Source organism: Oncorhynchus clarkii, chromosome 7 (assembly GCF_045791955.1).
Source record: "Oncorhynchus clarkii lewisi isolate Uvic-CL-2024 chromosome 7, UVic_Ocla_1.0, whole genome shotgun sequence".
Classification (NCBI taxonomy): Eukaryota; Metazoa; Chordata; class Actinopteri; order Salmoniformes; family Salmonidae; genus Oncorhynchus; species Oncorhynchus clarkii.
In genome coordinates, this window is record NC_092153.1 from 60101942 (window position 1) to 60124528 (window position 22587).

Consider the following 22587-nt stretch of genomic DNA (forward strand, 5'->3'; position numbering starts at 1 on the left):
CTATTGGCCCACCATTTTATTGCGTTTGCAATCGCAAAAAATAATCTGCTCAGACCCAAACCAAGGATCATCAGAAGTCGTGCTATAAATTCTCGGACAACCCAAAGATTCCTAGATGCCCTTCCAGACTCCCTCCGCCTACCCAAGGACATCAGAGGACAAAAATCAGTTAACCACTTAACTGAGGAACTCAATTTAACCTTGCGCAATACCCTAGATGCAGTCGCACCCCTAAAAGCAAAAAACATTGGTCATAAGAAACTAGCTCCCTGGTATACAGAAAATACCTGAGCTCTGAAGCAAGCTTTCAGAAAATTGTAACGGAAATGGCGCCACACCAAACTGGAAGACTTCAGACTAGCTTGGAAAGACAGTACCGTGCAGTATCGAAGAGCCCTCACTGCTGCTCGATCATCCTATTTTTCCAACTTAATTGAGGAAAATAAGAACAATCCCAAATGTATTTTTGATACTGTTGCAAAGCTAACTAAAAAGCAGCATTCCCCAAGAGAGGATGGCTTTCACTTCAGCAGTGATAAATTCATGAACTTCTTTGAGGAAAAGATCATGATCATTAGAAAGCAAATTATGGACTCCTCTTTAAATCTGCGTATTCCTCCAAAGCTCAGTTTTCCTGAGTCTGCACAACTTTGCCAGGTCCTAGGATCAAGGGAGACACTCACGTGTTTTAGTACTATATCTCTTGACACAATGATGAAAATAATCATGGCCTCTAAACCTTCAAGCTGCATACTATACCCTATTCAAACTAAACTACTGAAAGAGCTGCTTCCTGTGCTTGGCTCTTCTATGTTGAACATAATAAATGGCTCTCTATCCACCGGATGTGTACCAAACTCACTAAAAGTGGCAGTAATAAAGCCTCTCTTGAAAAAGCCTAACCTTGACCCAGAAAATATGAAGAACTATCGGCCTATATTGAATCTCCCATTCCTCTCAAATGTTAGAAAAAGCTGTTGGGCTGCTCTGACAGCTGGTGCTTAAAGCTAGTGAGGGAGAAGTGTTTCCAGTTTCAGAGAATTTTGTAGTTCGTTCCAGTCATTGGCAGCAGAGAACTGGAAGGAGAGGCGGCCAAAAGAAGAATTGGTTTTGGGGGTGACCAGAGAGATATACCTGCTGGAGCGGGTGCCACAGGTGGGTGCTGCTATGGTGACCAGCGAGCTGAGATAAGGGGGGACTTTACCTAGCAGGGTCTTGTAGATGACCTGGAGTCAGTGGGTTTGGCGACGAGTATTAAGCGAGGACCAGCCAACACGAGCGTACAGGTCGCAGTGGTGGGTAGTATATGGGGCTTTGACGACAAAACGGATGGCACTGTGATAGACTGCATCCAATTTATTGAGTAGGGTATTGGAGGCTAATTTGTAAATTACATCGCCAAAGTCGAGGATCAGTAGGATGGTCAGTTTTACAAGGGTATGTTTGGCAGCATGAGTAAAGGATGCTTTGTTGCAAAATAGGAAGCTAATTCTAGATTTAATTTAGGATTGGAGATGTTCCATGTGAGTCTGGAAGGAGAGTTTACAGTCTAACCAGAACCCTAGGTACAGTGCCATGCGAAAGTATTCGGCCCCCTTGAACTTTGCGCCCTTTTGCCACATTTCAGGCTTCAAACAAAGATATAAAACTGTATTTTTTGTGAAGAATCAACAACAAGTGGGACACAATCATGAAGTGGAACGACATTTATTGGATATTTCAAACTTTTTTTAACAAATCAAAAACTGAAAAATTGGGCGTGCAAAATTATTCAGCCCCCTTAAGTTAATACTTTGTAGCGCCACCTTTTGCTGCGATTACAGCTGTAAGTCGCTTGGGGTATGTCTCTATCAGTTTTGCACATCGAGAGACTGACATTTTTTCCCATTCCTCCTTGCAAAACAGCTCGAGCGCAGTGAGGTTGGATGGAGAGCATTTGTGAACAGCAGTTTTCAGTTCTTTCCACAGATTCTCGATTGGATTCAGGTCTGGACTTTGACTTGGCCATTCTAACACCTGGATATGTTTATTTTTTAACCATTCCATTGTAGATTGTGCTTTATGTTTTGGATCATTGTCTTGTTGGAAGACAAATCTCCGTCCCAGTCTCAGGTCTTTTGCAGACTCCATCAGGTTTTCTTCCAGAATGGTCCTGTATTTGGCTCCATCCATCTTCCCATCAATTTTAACCATCTTCCCTGTCCCTGCTGAAGAAAAGCAGGCCCAAACCATGATGCTGCCACCACCATGTTTGACAGTGGGGATGGTGTGTTCAGCTGTGTTGCTTTTACGCCAAACATAACGTTTTGCATTGTTGCCAAAAAGTTCAATTTTGGTTTCATCTGACCAGAGCACCTTCTTCCACATGTTTGGTGTGTCTTCCAGGTGGCTTGTGGCAAACTTTAAACAACACTTTTTGGATATCTTTAAGAAATGGCTTTCTTCTTGCCACTCTTCCATAAAGGCCAGATTTGTGCAATATACGACTGATTGTTGTCCTATGGACAGAGTCTCCCACCTCAGCTGTAGATCTCTGCAGTTCATCCAGAGTGATCATGGGCCTCTTGGCTGCATCTCTGATCAGTCTTTTCCTTGTATGAGCTGAAAGTTTAGAGGGACGGCCAGGTCTTGGTAGATTTGCAGTGGTCTGATACTCCTTCCATTTCAATATTATCGCTTGCACAGTGCTCCTTGGGATGTTTAAAGCTTGGGAAATCTTTTTGTATCCAAATCCGGCTTTAAACTTCTTCACAACAGTATCTCGGACCTGCCTGGTGTGTTCCTTGTTCTTCATGATGCTCTCTGCGCTTTTAACGGACCTCTGAGACTATCACAGTGCAGGTGCATTTATACGGAGACTTGATTACACACAGGTGGATTGTATTTATCATCATTAGTCATTTAGGTCAACATTGGATCATTCAGAGATCCTCACTGAACTTCTGGAGAGAGTTTGCTGCACTGAAAGTAAAGGGGCTGAATAATTTTGCACGCCCAATTTTTCAGTTTTTGATTTGTTAAAAAAGTTTGAAATATCCAATAAATGTCGTTCCACTTCATGATTGTGTCCCACTTGTTGTTGATTCTTCACAAAAAAATACAGTTTTATATCTTTATGTTTGAAGCCTGAAATGTGGCAAAAGGTCGCAAAGTTCAAGGGGGCCGAATACTTTCGCAAGGCACTGTATGTGTAGTTGTCCACATATTCTAAGTCAGAACTGTCCAGTAGTGATGTTGGACGGGCGGGCAGGTGTAGGCAGCGATCGGTTGACAAGCATGCATTTAGTTTTACTTGTATGTAAAGAGCAATTGGAGGCCACGGAAGGAGAGTTGTATGGCATTGAAGCTCGTCTGAAGGGTTGTTAACAGTGTCCAAAGAAGGGCCAGAAGTATACAGAATGGTGTCGTCTGCGTAGAGGTGGATCAGAGACTCACCAGCAGCAAGAGCGACGTCATTGATGTATACAGAGAAGCGTCGGTCCAAGAATTGAGCCCTGTGGCACCCCCATAGAGACTGCCAGAGGCCCGGGCAACAGGCCCTCTGATTTGACACACTGAACTCTTATCAGAGAAGTAGTTGGTGAACCAGGCGAGGCAATCATTTGAGAAACCAAGGCTGTCGAGTCTGCCGATGAGGATGTGGTGATTGACAGAGTCGAAAGCCTTGGCCAGGTCAATGAATATGGCTGCACAAAATAGTTTATCGATGGCTGTTAAGATATCGTTTAGGACCTTGAGCATGGCTAAGGTGCACCCATGACCAGCTCTGAAACCAAATTGCATAGCGGAGAAGTTATGGTGGGATTCGAAATGGTCGGTAATCTGTTTGTTGACTTGGCTTTCGAAGACCTTAGAAAAGCAGGGTAGGATAGATATAGGTCTGTAGCAGTTTGGGTCAAGAGTGTCCCCCCGCCCTTTGAAGAGGGGGATGACCGCAGCTGCTTTCCAATCTTTGGGAATCTCAGACGATACGAAAGAGGTTGAACAGACTAGTAATAGGGGTTGCAACAATTTCGGCAGATAATATTAGAAAGAAAGGGTCCAGATTGTCTAGCCCGGCTGATTTGTAGGGGTCCAGATTTTGCAGCTCTTTCAGAACATCAGCAGACTGGATTTGGGAGAAGGAGAAATGGGGAAGGCTTTGGCTAGTTGCTGTGGAGGGTGCAGTGCTGTTGACCGGGGTAGGGGTAGCCAGGTGGAAAGCATGGCAAGCCGTAGAAAAAATGCTTATTGAAATTCTCAATTATAGTGGATTTATCGGTGGTGACAGTGTTTCCTATCCTCAGTGCAGTGGGCAGCTGGGAGGAGGAGGAGGTTCTTATTCTCCATGGACTTTACAGTGTCCCGGAACTTTTTTGAGTTTGTGTTGCAGGAAGCAAATTTCTGCCTGAAAAAGCTAGCCTTGGCTTTTCTAACTGCCTGTGTATATTGGTTTCTAGCTTCCCTGAAAAGTTGCATATCATGGGGGCTGTTTGATGTTAATGCAGAACGCCATAGGATGTTTTTGTGTTAAGGGCAGTCAGGTCTGGAGAGAACCAAGGGCTATGTCTGTTCCTGGTTCTAAATTTCTTGAATGGGGCATGCTTATTTAATATGGTGAGGAAGGCATTGTTTTTAAATAACCAGGCATCCTCTACTGACGGGATGAGATCAATATCCTTCCAGGATACCCCGGCCAGGTCGATTAGAAAGGCCTGCTCCCTGAAGTGTTTCAGGGAGCGTTTGACAGTGATGAGTGGGGGTCGTTTGACCGCTGACCCGTTATGGATGAATTTTTGGTGGTCTTCCTATGCCAGGATTCAGACACAGCTAGAACATCCGGGTTGTTTTATTCACTGCTTTAGCACAAACTTAGGGAGGAGGCTTCTAATGTGAACATGCATGAAACCAAGGCTATTACGGTTACAGAAGTCATCAAAAGACAGCGCCTGGGGAATAGAAGTGGAGCTAGGCACTGCAGGGCCTGGATTCACCTCTACATCACCAGAGGAGGAGGAGTAGGATAAGGGTACGGCTAAAAGCTAACAGCTATGAGATTTGATGGTCTAGAACGTCCGGAACAGAGAGTAAAAGTTTCTGAGGGTGATAAAATAGCTTCAAGGTATAATGTACAGACAAAGGTATGGTAGGATGTGAATACAGTGGAGGTAAACCTAGGTATTGAGTGATGATGAGAGAGATATTATCTCTAGAAACATAATTGAAACCAGGTGATGTCATCACATGTGTGGGTGGTGGAACTGAAAGGTTGGATAAGGTATAATGAGCAGAGCTAGAAGCTCTACAGTGAAATAAGCCAATAAACACTAACCAGAACAGCAATGGACAAGGCATATTGACATTAATGAGAAAAACCAAAATGTCAACCTAAATTGGATCCCCAATCAGAGACAATGATAAACAGCTGTCTCTGATTGGGAACCAATTCGGGCCACAATAGACCTAACATTTAGCTAGACATACCAAAACCCCATAGAAAAACCCTAGACAAGACTAAAACACACATACCACCCTTGTCACACCCTGACCTAACCAAAATAATAAAGAAAACAAAGATAACTAAGGTCAGGGCGTGACAGTACCCCCCCCCCCCCCCCCCAAAGGTGCGCAATCCAGGCTGCAAACCTAAACCTATATGGAAGGGTCTGGGTGGGCATCTAACCTCGGTGGCCGCTCTGGTTCTGGATGCCGCCCCCCTTCTTCACACTGAGTCCACTCTTGTAGCACTGACCGTGGATCATCGTCTAGGCTCTGGACTGCGGATCCTCACCGTAGGCCCCGGGCTGGGGATCCTCGCTGTGTGGATCATCGCCGGATGTTCTGGACTGGGGACCGTCGCTGGAGACCCCGGACTGTGGCCCGTCGCTGGAGACCCCCGACTATGGCCCGTCGTTGGAGGTTCCGGTCTGTGAACTGTCGCCGGACGCTCTGGACTGGGTACTGTTGCCGGACCCTCTGGACTGCCGAAGCGCACTGTAGGCCTGGTGTGTGGTGCTGGCATTGGTGGCACTGGGCTGGGGACACGCAACTCAGGACGAGTGCGGGGAGGAGGAACAGGGCGTACTGGACCCTGGAGGCGCACTGGAGGCCTGATGCGTGGTGCCGGAACTGGTGGTACCGGGCTGGTGACACGCACCTCAGGGCGAGGAGTAGGAACAGGACACACCTGACTGGGAAAGCGCACTTGGGAGAGTGCGAGGAGTTGGCACAGGACGCACTGGGTCTTGAAGGTACACTGGAGACCTGGTGTGTATAGTCGGCATCAATTGTTCCGGGACTTTAACACACGTTTCAGGATGAGTACGGAGAGCTGACTCGGGTGGCACTAAACTGACAACACGTTCTTTTATTCCAAATCTGTGCGTCCTCCACCAACTCAACAACTCCCCCATTTCTCTCTCTTCTGAATTCTCCTCCCAGACTGGCTCTGGTTTACTCCTTGGCACTGCCGACTGCTCCATGTGCCCCCCACCAAAGTTTCTGTGGTTTCCTTGACTCCTCGTATCATCGCCTTTCCTCCTGTGCTATCTCCACCTGCTTCCATGGCAGGGTCTTGTCCCCTGCCATTACCTCCTCCCAGGTCCAGGATGTCCGCTCCTCATTCACACGCTGCTTGGCCCTTTATTTGGTGGGTTATTCTGTCACGTTCGTCGTATTGATGAGGCCAAGGCGCAGCGTGATATGAATACATTCTTCTTTATTAAACGAAGAACACTAAACATAATAACAAAACAAACGTGACGCTATAACACAAGTGCTGACAACTACACATAGACAATAACCCAGAAAACCAAAATGGAAAATGGCAACCTAAATAGAATCCCCAATCAGAGACAACGATAAACAGCTGTCTCAGATTGGGAACCAATTCAGGCCACCATAGATCTAACTTTTACCTAGACATAAAAAAACAACAATAGATGTACAAAAACCCTAAACAAGATGTATATATATATATCAGTACCAGTCAAAAGTTTGGGCACATCTACTCCTTCCAGGGTTTTTCTATATTTTGACTATTTTCTACATTGTAGAATAATAGTGAAGACATCAAAATGATGAAATAGCACATATGGAATCATGTAGTAAACAAAACATTTATTTGACATTCTTCAAAGTAGCTACCCTTTGCCTTGATGACAGCTTTGCACACTCTTGGCACTCTCTCAACCATCTTCATTAGGAATGCTTTTCCAACAGTCTTGAAGGAGTTCCCACATATGCTGAGCACTTGTTGGCTGCTTTTCCTTCACTCTGCGATCCAACTAGTCCCAAACCATTTCAATTGGGTTGAAGTCAGGTGATTATGGTGGCCAGGTAATCTGATGCAGCACCCCATCACTCTCCTTGTTGTTTAAATAGACCTTGCACAGCATGGATGTGTGTTTTGGGTCATTGTCCTGTTGAACAAAAAAATGACAGTCCCACTAAGTGTAAACCAGATGGGATGGCGTATCGCTGCAGAATGCTGTGGTAGCCATGCTGGTTAAGTGTGCCTTGAATTCTAAATAAATCACTGACAGTGTCACCAGCAAAGCACCCCCACATCATCACACCTCCTCCTCCATGCTTCACGGTGGGAACCATACATGTGGAGATCATCCATTCACCTGCTCTGCATCTCACAAAGATACGGAGGTTGGAACCAAAAATCTCAAGATTTCCACCAGTCCATTGCTCGTATTTCTTGGCCCAAGTAAGTCTCTTTTTCGTAATATTTTTTTTCTCCCCAATTTTGTGTTATCCAATTGGTAGTTAGTCTTGTCTCATGCTGCAACTCCGTAGAGACTCGGGAGAGGCAAAGGCCGAGAGCCTTGCATCCTCCGAAACACAACCCAGCCAAGCCGCACTGCTTCTAGACACAATGCCCACTTCACCCAGAAGCCAGCCGCACCAATGTGTCGGAGGAAAGACCGTACACCTGGCAACCGTGTCAGCGTGCACTGAGCCCAGCCCGCCACAGGAGTCGCTAGTGCACTATGACCAAGGACATCCCTGCCGGCCAAACCATCACCTAACCTGGACGACACTGGGCCAATTGTGCACCGCCCAATGGGTCTCCAGGTCGTGACCGGCTGTGACAGAGCCTGGACTCGAACCCAGAATATTTAGTGGCACAGCTAGCACTGCGATGCAGTGCCTTAGACCACTGTGCCACTCGGGAGGCCCAAGTCTCTTCTTCTTATTAGTGTCCTTTTAGTAGTGTCTAAAGTGGTTTATTTGCAGCAATTTGACCATGGAGGCCTAATTCCCGCAGTCTCCTCTGTACAGTTGATGTTGAGATGTGTGTGTGTTACTTTATTTGGGCTGCAATCTGAGGCTGGTAACTCTAAAGAACTTTTCCTCTGGCAGCTTCACTAAATAGTACCTGCAAAACACAAGTCTCAACGTCAACTCCAGGATGCTGGACTTCTAGGCAGAGTTGCAAAGAAAAAGCCATATCTTAGACTGGCCAATAAAAATAAAAGATTAAGATGGGCAAAAGAACATGGACACTGGACAGAGGAACTCTGCCTAGAAGGCCAGCATTCCGGAGTCACCTCTTCACTGTGTTTTGAGGGTACTATTTAATAAAACTGCCATTTGAGGACTTGTGAGTAGTCTGTTTCTCAAGCTAGACACTAATGTACCTCTTGCTCAGTTGTGCACTGGGCCATCCCTCTCCTCTTTCTATTCTGGTTAGAGCCAGCTGCACTGTTCTGTGAAGGGAGTGTTGTACGAGATCTTCCGTTTCTTGGCAATTTCTCACATGGAATAGCCTTCATTTCTCAGAACAAAAATAGACTGACGTGTTTCAGAAGAAAGTTCTTTGTTTCTGGCCATTCTGAGCATTCCAGCAACAATAGTAATTTACAACATTAACAATGCCTACACTGTATTTCTGATCAATTTGATATTTTAATGGACAAAAAACGTGCTTTTCTTTCAAAACAAGGACATTTCTAAGTGACCCCAAACTTTTGAACGGTAGAGTGTATTATTATTTTTTGTTTATTTTTATGTTAATTGTTGGAAATAATAGGAAATCAGCTCCAATATATTTAACATTTGGAAATCTGTTCCCAAATATTCCCACTTGTACTACAGACACGTGTTCATATAAAAATGGTAGCAAGGTTTAAAATGATGTTTTAGTCACATATTATATCTGTGGTCAATTTGCAGTCTAGAAAGGATTTGTAATTCTGTGTGTGTTCATAAATTCACTCTGAAGTGCGATCAGAGTGTGCTCTGGGTGTTTGTAAATTCTGAGCACTGTCAGATTGTCCATTCATAAATTCAGAGCGTTTCACTCTTGGACAAAGTATGTGAGTGGAGCGGAGCCCAATTTGACTGGAGCCCGGAGCAAGATTCCCAAAAGCTGGAGCGTCTGCCTTCTTGCCAGTCCAATTTGGCTCCAGTAGCGAGGGCCTGCCCGGCCCAGCATGCATTTGTAGACTACTTGTCTGCAGTGGTGGAAAAAGTACCCAATTGTCATACTTGAGTAAAAGTAAAGATGCCTTAATAGAAAATGACTCAAGTGAAAGTCACCAAGTAAAATATTGCTTGAGTAAAAGTCTAAAGGTATTTGGTTTTAAATATACTTAAGCATCAAAACGAAATGTAATTGTAAAAATATACTTCAGTATCAAAAGTAAAAGTATAAATCGTTTCAAATGTCTTATATTAAGCATACCAGACGGCACCATTTTGGTGTATTTTTAATTTACAGATAGCCAACACTCAGATATAATTTACAAACGACGCATGTGTTTAGTGAGTCCGTCAGATCAGAGACATTAGGGATGACCAGGGATGTTCTCTTGATAAGTGTGTGAATTGGACCATTTTCCTGTCCTGCTAAGCATTCAAAATGTAATGAGTACTTTTGGGTGTCAGGGAAAATATATGGAGTAAAAAAGCACAAATTTCTTCAGGAATGTAGTGAAGTAAAAGATAAATAGTAAAGTACTGATATCCTAAAAACGACTTTTGCTGCTCTAGCCCCTTGCTTTAGCTACTGTCATAGAGTTTGTTAAATATTTTCATAAAGAAGCTGATAAAACACACAGGTGCTGAATCAAGGTGACTTACAAAGATGAGGACCAAGAGCAAGAGGGGGAGCGTGGTGATGTGGTGTTCACAACGAAATAATCATTGTGGAATCTGAAAAGACACCTATCCCGAAAACATGATGGTGTACTTACTACGTGCACATGCTAAAAGAAAGGAACGAGGTGGGTAGATAACTAAGTGTGTCATTGTACCGTTTAAGTATTTATAAACAAACAAATCTGATCTCTTAAACGTTTCCTTCATTTCTGTTCTATTGTCTAAATAATTGATTTTGGCCCAATAGGCCTGTCTAAGGACCCTAGGACTAAACACCTCCCTCTGCAACTGGATCCTGGACTTACTGACAAGCCACCCATAGATGGTAAGGGTAGGCAACAACACATCTGCCATGCTGATCCTCAACACGGGCAAGTCAGGGGTGCGTGCTTAGTCCCCTCCTGTACTCCCTGTTCACCCACAACTGCGTGACCAAGCACGACTCCAATACCATCATTAAGTTTGCTGACACAACAGATGTAGGCCTAATCACCGACAACAAAATTATATTTGATATTCCAATGTTCAAGGAGCTTTCCATTTTGATTGGGTTATTTTGCCTAAAAACCTTTAGGCTTACCTATAGAAAATAAAAACTGCATCTCTGCCCAGCCTGGCAAGAGTGACCAAAAGGGTGTTTAGCATCCCCAGTGGCTCTGAAAGTGAGGAGAGGATATTCTCTGCTGCTGGCCTGCTCTCCAGGCACAGCCTGGCAAAACTTGTAAGGACAGACGCTGGAGACGAGAAGCAAGCCCAGGGAGTGAAGATTTAATGAAAACACGGACAGGAACAGAATACGAACAGCGTCTGGACAGGGGAAAACAAAACGACAATAATGCTGACATGGGGATGAAATAGAGGAAACAGACAGGCAATCAAAACGTGAAGGAGTCCAGGTGAGTCCAATGAGTGCAGATACGCGTAATGATGGTGACAGGTGTGTGTAATGAAGGACAGCCTGGCGCCCTCGAGCGCCAGACGGGAAGCGGGAGCAGGTGTAGAAGTAACCCCCCCCCCCGGCGTCCCACCTGGGCGAGCCTGACGGTCCGGCCCAAGGCTAGACTAGCTGGCTGAGGTGTAGAAGCCCGACGAGCTGGCTGAGAAATGGGAGCCCGAAGATCCGGCTGAGGCATGGGAGCCTGACGAGACAGCTGAGACGTGAAAGCCTGACGATCCCACGGACTAGCTGGCTGAGGCATGATGTGGGATGTGAGCCTGATGAGCCGGCCGAGGCGTGGGAGCCAGCTGAGGCACCCACGGTTCTGAGCCAGCTGAGGCACCCACGGTTCTGAGCCAGCTGAGGCACCCACGGTTCTGAGCCAGCTGAGGCACCCACGGTTCTGAGCCAGCTGAGGCACCCACGGTTCTGAGCCAGCTGAGGCACCCATGCATAATAAAGGGCAGCCTGGCACCCTCGAGCACAAGAGAGATGCACTAATAAGTCATTTTTTTGTTTATTTTGTATTTCATTCTAAGTAAGTCACTTTAAATATGCACAATATAGACTAATGATTTAATACATCGAAATGTTGTTTAAATTCTGAGTGATTTATGTCCCTACCACCCTATTGTGTTGCACTCGCAAATGCTTCACAATGTATTTCTTTGTAGGCTATAGCCTTGAAATAATTAAAATAATATAGTCTAAATAATGAATGTTCGTTCCGTCTTAGGCTACCTGTCTGGCTCATTACCTATTTAGAGTGTTTATATGGTGTTTAATATGACATGTTGCCCATTTGAAATGATATGCACTTCTTGTAGGCCGTCATTGTAAATAAGAATTTGTTTTTAAATTGACTTGCCTAGTTAAATAAAGGTTCTATTTAATGTTTATTCAAATCCTTTTAATTCAAATCCATATGGTTTGGTTTCAATACTTCAAAACCAAATGGAAGGTCCAGGTAGTCACACAAATAGATGTTGGTTAAATTGGGATTTTAGAGAATGGAGCAAATTTGGAGCAGTAATTTGTTGACCTGTGAACATGAAACGGTTTTTAGCGGAGTTGTTAAAAAGGAAATGGCGTGCATGAGCCATGAGCGGGACTTTCAACCCCGCTCACATGCTCTGCTCTTGGAACGTTCAGAGGGCACACTGGACGCTCTGGCCAAGGAGTAGTTTTGATCCAAGCTATTTGACCACACAAAGGCAGTCAAGCACCCAAGGTAACTGACTAGATTTGGCTAGCTTGCTAGCTACTTCCAGACACCTCACTCTAACCATTTTACTCGCCCTAGCAAACTGGTTAGGCTGTTTTCATGTTATCTAGAGTGTTGGTGACTGACACTGCTGCTGGCAACAATTGAATAAAACATTTTTACCAACATTTACTGACACCGTTCATATTCAACATATTCAACTGGTTTTGCACATTCGTAAATGCATCAGTTATTCTGCACTCTGACACAATCAGAAGAGAGTGATCTAAAACCATCCACAGAAGAAAAAAATGTGTCCCGCGACTGAATCTAGTTGATGATCCCTGATATAGGCTATGTATTGGATAACAGCACAATAATTTGGGCTTGAGCTCATTAAATGTATTTAATGTATGGCTCATCAGGCTCAAGTAGCATCAGGCATGAATTTTCTATCAAAGCTCTAATCATATCCAGACAGGCCTATTTATATGCTTTATAATGCTTTTGAATGACACTTCCTGTTTTGGCGGGAAATACCGGGCTACCCGGGAGAAAATGTATTTATTTTCGGGATGGAACATTTGTTAAATACCTGGAAAATATTCAACCCTACTCTGGACGGCTGTCTGTTTCCTACACCATGCCGAAAGATTAAATAAATAATTTTCTCTGGGCTACGTGGGGCAGAACGTGGTCAACGGCAGAGTCACTGTGATGACGGTCCCCGAGCTCAACCCCACACATCAACCAAAGGGCTGGAGTCAAAGAAAAGACCCAGAACCTTCCATCAAACCCCCACTAGCAGGACAGTGAGGACAGATATAAGTATGTGTATTGACTCAAGCCAACAACTTTAAAGGAAGTATGAAATTATTACTTTGTTGAAATAAATATTTGCCTTAACTATTGGCTCAACCATTGTAATGTTTTGTTGAAGTCATTCTATCCTATCAGTGAGGTGATGGTTCTCTATTCTCCCAGCAGGGGGCCACACATGGCTGAGGATCTCTACTGAATAACAGAGCAGAAAAACAGGATGATAAATGGCAGATGTATTATCATATCTACACACTAGGGGGAGAAGACACCAAAGAAGAGTTGGATACGTTATATTTAATAGTGTCTATGAGGCTCTTTTTTTTGTCAATTAAATGAGCTGTATTTGTAAACATATAGAACTTTGTCAGCATACTAGAGCAGGGTGAGGAAAGAGATGGTGAGGGAAATGGAAGAGCAGGTCGGTGTGTCCATGCTCATTTACACCAGGCTGCCGAGTAGCCCTCCCTTCCCCTTCCCATCAACTCACCAATCACAGCTACCCAGGAATAGCAATGTGGCCGTTCATGTGACAGCTGCGTGTGTATGCGTGTGTGAGCAAGGTAATATTAAGCTGTGAATAAGAGTGCCTGCTGGCTTCTCATTTGTGTTTGTCTGTTAATGTTCTTTCCCTTTTATCTTCTTGCAGTCTTGACATCTTCTCCATTTGGTCTCTTTTGATCAGCCTGAGGTTTGTTAAACTCAACATCTATGATTTAAACTTACACCTGTGCTTTAAACCTTGATCCCAGTTTATTAATTATCATTGCACAGGAACTTTGACCCAGGCCCAATTCTGTGTTTACCATGAACTATATAGACTGGACTATGGAGTGATACCATTTTGATTGTAACTGTTTATATCAAATTGATGTTGAATAATAGTTATCTTTATTGTGCTTCTACTTGTGTTTCCACTTTAAACTAGAGGTCTTCACAGGTCCTACTGAACCCGAAATCCAACTAAAATTCAAACCTTTCCCTCGGGTCCATGTCGGGTCCTGTTTGATTATCATCGAGTCTCGGGTCTATGTAACCACAGCTGATAGAACCGACTGAACACGAATGGATCCAACAAGGGCTCTGCATAGCCAATAGCATATGTATTTTACGCTAACAACGTGCATTCATGGACTTATAGAAGACCTAACAGATAAAGACTTGGCTGATTAACATTATTGTTTGTCACTCGGGTCGGGTTTAGACCCGGACCCGTTGGGGTATGGGTTGGATCTAGGTCTGGTTGTTGTCGAGTCCATTCAGGTTCGGGGCTGATTGTTCTCGTGTCCGTTAGTGTCCGGGTTCAACTTTTTGGAAATGTGAAGCGCTCTACTTTAAACAACCTAAATATATGAAAGATAAAATACGGCCTTTAGAGCGCACTGATTGTTCAGGGACACCACAGTATCTGTCTGTCTGTCTGTGTGTGTAAAAAGCAGAGAAAACATCCATAGCGGTGTTTCTCTTCTTGTGACTAGCAGTGCCCGTCTAGTAAGCAGACTGCAGCAGCTCTCCCCATTCTATAAGAGATCTGTCACGCCCTGGCCATAGAGAGGCTTTTTATTCTCTATTTTGGTTAGGCCAGGGTGTGACTTGGGTGGGCATTCTATGTCCTTTTTTCTATGTTTTTGTATTTCTTTGTTTTTGGCCGGGTATGGTTCTCAATCAGGGACAGCTGTCTGTTGTTGTCTCTGATTGAGAACCATACTTAGGTAGCTCTTGCCCACATGGGTTTTGTGGGTAGTTGTTTCCTGTTTTATGTTTTGTCACCTGATAGGACTGTTTCGTTTTTTCATTGTTTCACCTTTGTTATTTTGTGTTCAGATTAATAAAGTTAACATGGACACGTACCATGCTGCATTTTGGTCCGATCCTTCATATTCCTCATCAGACGAGGATGAGAATCGTTACAAGTTTCCACCAACAGATTTGTGGTTGTGGGAGAAATATATCCCAGGAGATTACATTTCACCTCAAGATGCACTCTACTCACTCATGAGGAACCAAGCAGACAGGCTTTCCACAGGAAAAAAATACTTTATTAATACGCTTATATAATGTATATCACCATTTAGACAAAGTATGTACATCAACAACTTTCTGGTAGGTCCCAAGTACATCTTTCTATAAAAAACAAATATACTGTTAAAACGTATACATTCACTTCTCGCCAACTCCTTAGACTGCAGTATTCATACAAATACACTTAATAAACATCCGATGATGTTTTTATCAGCTTTTCACAAGTAAAAGGCAACAGCATGAACAAACACCAGGTTTGACTTGAGGAGAAGCGGATTGCTGAAAAACGCAGACCAGGGCCAGCACAGGGCTACAGTATGTACAGGGTTTAATGTACAGGGTTTATTTTACACTAAAATGACTGTCCACACTCTACTACCCCTCTCTCTAGTCTGAGAATTAGGACACATATCAAAAATAGAGATGTACAAGAAGTATACACAATAATGACAGAAAATCCATCTCAACAGTCAGTGAATTGCCAACTCGACATGGTCACGTGATGACATCACTAACTCCATAAAGTGTGAATTGGCGTACCCTTTGCTCCTGGCTGTACAGTTGTGGGGATCATTATTTTAGTCAGAGCGCTTGTTGTTGTCATAGGAAATGGGGCAAAGGGCATTGTCAGCGATGGCAATGGTTACCTAAGGTAGATAGACAGCGACCTTTGGGTGAAAGGTGACTGTTGACATTAGGTGTAACATGAATTAGGACGTGTATGTGTCTCTATGGCAGCAGCTACAACTGAGACCTGTCAGTGTCATCAGCATGTAGAAACCTCAACAGCAGCATCCCCTGGATTGCCTCTCTTTTACATTCAACCAAGGGTGTGTGTTCAGGGCAGGTCCAGATCAGTGGGGTCAATGATGCACTCAGCGCTCTGGTGGGGGTATGCATTTTAAGTCAAACATTCAGAGGGTTGAGGGTCAGGTAACAGGTTCAGCTGTCTTCATTCTACACCTTCACTCTTTCTTGTCTCCGCAGCAGTGTGGCTGTGGATGATATATCACCAGTCCGGGACCAGATCAGCTGCATGCTCTCTGTCTCCCTTCGGTCTTCTGACCTCTGGGGTGAGGGACCAGGGGAGAGGGGGGATGGTGGGTGATCTGACTGTTAGTCATGTTCCCCCCCATGTTCCCTCTCGGCAGAGCAGTCTCTATGTTCAATAACACTGTTCAGTGGTCTCTCAGTCTTTGGTTTCCAGGTTAATGGGCTTTAACGCTTGGAGGAGGGCTGGTGAGTCCATGGGGCTCTGGGCCACGGTGGGGGGAGAGGGAGAGTGCCCCCTGGGGGATATCGTAATCAGGGAAGTTTGGGCATGCGTGTCGCTAGGCATGCCCTGTGCGGAGCCCCCCAGGCCAGGGTAGATCATGGGCATGGCCCCAGAGTACCAGCACTTCTCCAGCATGGGCAGATAAGCGGCAGCAGAAGGGGGGATGAGGTAGAAGGGCATGCAGAGAGGATGAGGTTGGGCCTGGTGGGGGGAGTAGGCGCTCATGTAGCTGCCGTGACCGCTGGAGGAGGATGAGGATGACTCTCCACCTGAGAGAAACTCGTCATCGGATGACTCCACCCGGGCATGTTTGTGGCGAGGTTCATCTTCCTGCTTGACGCCCAATGACGCCGTCTTTTCGCCCAGGGCTCTCTTCAGATGGCTCTCTTGGCCATAGTACCCTGCACGCAACGCCAGATGCTCACCCTGCTCGCCACCGTAGCCGCTGTCTGTGTCTGTATCACTGCCACTTTGCTCACCGCCAACCTGGGCATACGCCCGCTGTATGACGGGCACACAGTTCTTCCTGTGGCCCTCGCTGGGTTTGGGGGGCTGGCCTACAGGCTTCTCCCTCAGGGCCTGGTGGTGGTGGTAGCTGGGGGTCTTTTCGGGCCAGGGGCTGTGGGGAGGGCCCTGGAGGATCTCGGTGGCCACCTTGTGCAGGTGGTTGATCATGTGGGAGGGTGTGAGGTCTCCGTCACCCTCCTGGTTGGCCAGGTACTGTAAAACCTCCTGGGCACAGACGTGGAAGCCTGAGCGGAACATCCCCTCGCTGTTCTCCTGGCTGGGAGAGGACTGCTCTGTTGACAGGAAGGAACAACAACATCAAATACAGAACTACCACAATGCATTATTTTGGAAACTACCAAACTACTCTCATCACATTTGGGGAAATTCTCATAAATCTTATTATGGGTAAAATTTCCCCTTTATATTCAACCACATCCATTCTAAAACGGAGTTATTCTGTCTCAGTTTCTTATTCCGGTAACATGTTATAATAATGCTATAGATGAGAAATGCACTGTGCTGCATTTGAGAATTAGTGAGGATGTTGTCTGCATCCAAATGGAAACTAGTCAAGGCAAGAGACGACAAGCTATATTTAAATTCACTGATTTGCATGCCCTTCTGCAAAATCATCTTATTGTGGCTGTGTGTGTGTGTATGTTTCTTCTCACCGATTTGCATGCCATTCTGCAGAGCCAGGATTTTCTGCTGCTGGTTTTCCAGTAGAGTGGTGAGGGCTTTCACATGCTTGAGCGTGAGTTCCAAAACCACAGCCTTCTCCAGATGGCCAAGAGTCTACGAGAATAACACACACTACTGTCAGCAGGGGCTCCCTGCACTCAGCAGCACACACACAAACTTGGAGGCACAACAATAACTAGTTATACTCAAATTCAAATTCGTTCTTCAACATTTGATAATATATCAGATATCACTACCTGAATCATAAAAAATACTGATCTAAGGAAATTTGCACCATTTCAGAATTAGTTTAAGTACTTAATTTAATTGATTTAAATGATTTTATAAATCTCAACTGTTAGTCACGCCGATACCAAAACCTGAAGTACCACAAAGCAACCACTTAACGGCGCCTTAGCTAACATCTACAAGCAGTGAACAGTGAACCAGTTATTACTGAGCTACTTCCAGATAAATAGGAACTTACTGTAAGTTTCAGGTGCTCAGGCAATAAATCTTTCAACTGAGCGATGCACTCGTTTATCCTGTCTCGCCTTTTCTTCTCAATAAGTCGATGAGGTAGTTTGTAGTTTTCCTAAAGGCAGGAGTGTGAAAGTAGGTTAGGTGGAGTCATATTGAGGTTACCGAACACCTACAGCAATTTGACAAGCAGCCCTGTCAACACTAACATGGACTTCAAGCCTCACATCAGATGGGAAAACGGGTCACCGCATGATCTGAATGATCAGTCCGACTGAATGACTTTATACAATATTTAAACTAAACATTGTTTTATCACAATATTCTTATTGTAATAAAATTACATTCAAAAGTATTATTTCACATGAAAATAGTGAATAAACACAAATATTTCTACCAACCTTGCATTCCTCTGCTCGTTTCATTCCCCGACGGGATTTGTATACATATATAGGGAAATCCATCCTAAAGAAAGGCAGAAGACAATGAGATGTGAGTTTTGTGAAGTTGCGCACTCAATGTCAAGAGAGACAAATGTGTGACACTATGTAGAGGCACAGGACAAGCATGGCCATTGCACAAGTATCTTTCTCAGCAACTTACCCTTGCATGTCAGACAGCTCAGCCTGCTGGTACTTGGGAGGGGGTTGCGCCCTTTGAATCCTTTCCATTTCCATTATCTTTAGGCCTACTCCAAACTAATCACGAAAGGGCAAGCTTGTTTCCCAACGTATTCACTCAAGGATGCATATGAAATTTAATAAAAGTAAATCGCCCAGTATTCCTACTAACTCGAGATTAACAATATGTAGAGAAAATGTATTTTCCTTTATATTTCAATTGTTGTTATTATTATATTTGTCGCCGAATGGGAGTAAATTGTCCCGGAGATCTCCACGAAGTCAGTCAAGAGGTAGCCCTGAAGATGCACTAATCTTGGTTGCGCGTTGGGAAAGTGGGGGAGGACACTAGAGCTACGTGTTAAATAAACCCCTCTGACTCTCGCTCGCAGAGTGACCTACCTCTGTCACATGAGTCACGTTTTGGACGCCGCTGTCTCCGCGGTGGAGGGACTGCCCATTTTCTACTGATAAGGAGGATCTGGGGGCGGACGTCGGTTCCACGTCACACCGGAGGACTGAGTCCCGGGTCTCGTGTACCACCATGCTCAAATGTATGGTAACCACTAAACGCGCCACCGCTAAGGAGCATATAGACAGGTTACAACACAGAGCTACACTTCTCACCAAAACTGCTCCGCAGGATCCACTACTAACAAGACATCAATAATATTGATATGGGGATAATTTTGCAAATATATCGATGAATTGATAGAATGGGGAGTTAAATGTGATATCTTATCCCAATCCTTATATTGTTCATGGGACTCATTCACCTTTTGCCTCATACACAACATAATTTAATCGTAAATGTAGGCCTATATCAATAAGCAAAATCATGTCATTTGTAAATACAATACATTATTATATTATTTAACTTTAACCACTGTGATAAGTTAATAGCCCTATGTTGTAGGGCTTTATAATAGGGGTATTGACATGTAGGCCTGCCTGGTGGATGCTGACTAAACTAAACTCAACACGATTTAGGATGGATTTGAGCAACGACTAGTGTGGGCTGACTGGAACTCCAACTTCACACAAAAAAACGTTTATTTTCTTTTTTTTTAATCAAAAACGACAGATTTTAGCACCCAAAGATTACCCAGCAATTACACAGAACAATGTGAAGACAGGCGCTGTGAGGACAGATTGTCGTAGGCCCCGGAACTCCTGCTCGAAGTCTTCATCCCTCATCTCAAAATGGTGAAAAGTTGCTGGAAAAGGGCTACCATGGTGGGTTGTGGTTCGGGTCCTCCAACTGCTCCTTCAGTTGGCTGGTCTTTTATGTCTGTATCTGGTGATTCAATCTGCAACTCAAGCGATTCTGGTTGTGTTTGGCCCCTTGGCCAGGCTCCTAGTTTCTCATAATTTACTTATTCTTCGCCGGATGATTCCATCGTATTCCACCCCGTTTCAATTTCAGGTACCTTTTCTGACAGTTGATGCTGCTGCTGCTGCGAACACAACTCAGTACGCGTTCCTTTTATATCTCTTTTTGGAATTCACTGATTTGCGGTGCGCCATCCCACTGCTGCCACCATACGTAGCGTAGAGTAGGCCAGAAGGCTAAACTGAAAAACCTAACCTCTATCAAATAAAACGATGGCCGTAAAAGTACTTCTGTGCAAGGGTGTTTATTTACATAGTGATTCTGGAAGAAAAACAGTACTGCCACCAAAAGTATACATTATGGGACAGCTAAAACAGTGCTGCCCCATCAACAACTCATTCAAAACGCCCCCCGCCCTTACCAACATCAGAGCCTACATTTTCCACTAAGCTAAACATATCATGAATTATCTTCATTGAACTTTAGCAATCTGTTTTAAATAATACAATATAGCGCAATATAACACAGTAACATCATCCCATCACTCCTGACATGCTGTCTTCAATTGCACAGTCACTACAAAGCCAGCCCGATTGCCATATCTCGTGTACTTATTCCAGAATACCCGGAAGCTACAGAGAGAGGAACAGAAACAAACAAACAGAGCGCTCATCCAAAACATTGATAAGTGCAATAAACGTCACATAAATTAAACATGGCAGCTTGTCTGCGTAGTTCTTATAACATACCAAACTGTTACTGAAGGGAGGTAAGAATGTGTGTAATGTATGAACTGAGATCGCTAAATTAACGTGTGTGTCAACCCACATTGTTAAGGTAGCTAAAAACAGCAGGGAAGGGGAGATGAGTGTGGGTGTGTTAGTTTACCAAATGCTGCCCGCGGCTAGTGATCTCAGCGGAGCTAGAGCAGAGCGTGTCCAATTTGACTGGAGCGAGATTCCCAAAGGCTGACTTGTCGGCCTTTTCGCCCGCTCCAAGTAGCGTTCACATCAAAAGCTCTACTTGTGTGCTGCTATAGCCCCTTGCTTTAGCTACTGTCATGGAGTTCCCTAAATATTTTCATAAAGCAACTGATCAAATGTACAGGTGCAAAATCAAGGTGATTTACAAATATGAGGACCAAGAGCAAGAGATAAATTGCGGTGATGTAATGTCCACAACTAAAGAAACATTGTGGAATCTGAAAAGACACATCCAAAAATCATGATGACTTACTATGTGCACATGCTAAAATAAAGGAATGAGGTGGGTAGCTAATAAAGTGTGTCATTGTAGCAAAGTATTTAAAACAAAAAAAAAGTGTCCTTAATTTTTGTAGTATTATCTATACAATAAGCCATAATTGATTTTGGCCTAATATGCCTGGCATATTCCAACTTTCAAGGAGCTTTCCATTTTGATTGGGTTATTTTGCCGAAAAACCTTTAGGCCTACCTATAGAAAAAAAACTCCCCAGTGGCTCTGCAAGCATGGAGAGGATATTCTCCGCTACTGGTCTGCGTTTCTTAAAATGAATTCAAAGGCATGCAGACTAAGCCTAATAAGGCATTTTGGATGTTTTATTTAATTCTAGTAGGTCACAGTGTATATGTGCAATTTTTAGACTAAAATGATTTAATACAACAATACATGTTTTAAATGCTGAGCGCTTAATGTCCCTGACTCCCTACCAGCCTAGTGTGTAGCACTCGCAAATACTTCACAATGTATTTCTTGTAGGCTATAGCCTTAAAAAAAATATATATAATAATTTACCCCCTTAAAAAATATTCTGTGTTCCTTCTTAGGCTCCCTGTCTGGCTTCTGACCTATTTAGCATGTTATGCTGTTTAATATGACATGTACTGCAGCCTATTTGAAGTGACGAGCGCTTTATACAACACAAGACATGCAAACAGGTCCAGAACAGAGGCAGGGAAAGCACAATCTTAAATAGAGCCTTGGCTACAGGTAACTCAAGCTTTCAATAAAACCAGTTTAAAAAAAGAGATTAAAGAACACCTTACTGCACAAAGGGGACTGCTCAAAAAAATAAAGGGAACACTTAAACAACACAATGTAACTCCAAGTCAATCACACTTCTGTGAAATCAAACTGTCCACTTAGGAAGCAACACTGATTGACAATACATTTCACATGCTGTTGTGCAAATGGTATAGACAACAGGTGGAAATTATAGGCAATTAGCAAGACACCCCCAATAAAGGAGTGGTTCTGCAGGTGGTGACCACAGACCACTTCTCAGTTCCTATGCTTCCTGGCTGATGTTTGGTCACTTTTGAATGCTGGCAGTGCTTTCACTCTAGTGGTAGCATGAGACGGAGACTACAACCCACACAAGTGGCTCAGGTAGTGCAGCTCATCCAGGATGGCACATCAATGCGAGCTGTGGCAAGAAGGTTTGCTGTGTCTGTCAGCGTAGTGTCCAGAGCACGGAGGCGCTACCAGGAGACAGGCCAGTACATCAGGAGACGTGGAGGAGGCCATCGGAGGGCAACAACCCAGCAGCAGGACCGCTACCTCCGCATTTGTGCACGGAGGAGCAGGAGGAGCACTGCCAGAGCCCTGCAAAATGACCTTCAGCAGGCCACA

The 22587-nt window shown here is 44.3% G+C and overlaps 1 protein-coding gene across 1 annotated transcript; it reads right to left on the reverse strand.

Moving 5' to 3' along the window:
- Positions 1–15069: 15069 nt before the first annotated feature.
- Positions 15070–19076, reverse strand: LOC139413575 (class E basic helix-loop-helix protein 40-like). Its single transcript, XM_071161091.1, has 5 exons — positions 18625–19076; positions 18423–18486; positions 18029–18136; positions 17532–17655; positions 15070–17150 (listed from the first exon to the last, which is right to left on the reverse strand). The coding sequence occupies exons 1-5, from the start codon at positions 18696–18698 to the stop codon at positions 16264–16266; spliced, it is 1257 nt and encodes a 418-aa protein (XP_071017192.1). The 5' UTR covers positions 18699–19076; the 3' UTR covers positions 15070–16263.
- Between the last annotated feature and the right edge of the window lie 3511 nt (positions 19077–22587).

Excerpts from the sequence above, each read along its gene's own strand:
- LOC139413575 (XM_071161091.1), bottom strand. The coding sequence starts at position 18,698 with ATGGAAATGGAAAGGATTCAAAGGGCGCAACCCCCTCCCAAGTACCAG. Across the intron at positions 17,656-18,028 it reads CTGAGCACCTGAAACTTACA|ACTCTTGGCCATCTGGAGAA; the intron begins GTAAGTTCCTAT and ends TTATTCTCGTAG. Across the intron at positions 17,151-17,531 it reads GCAGAATGGCATGCAAATCG|AGCAGTCCTCTCCCAGCCAG; the intron begins GTGAGAAGAAAC and ends TCCTGTCAACAG.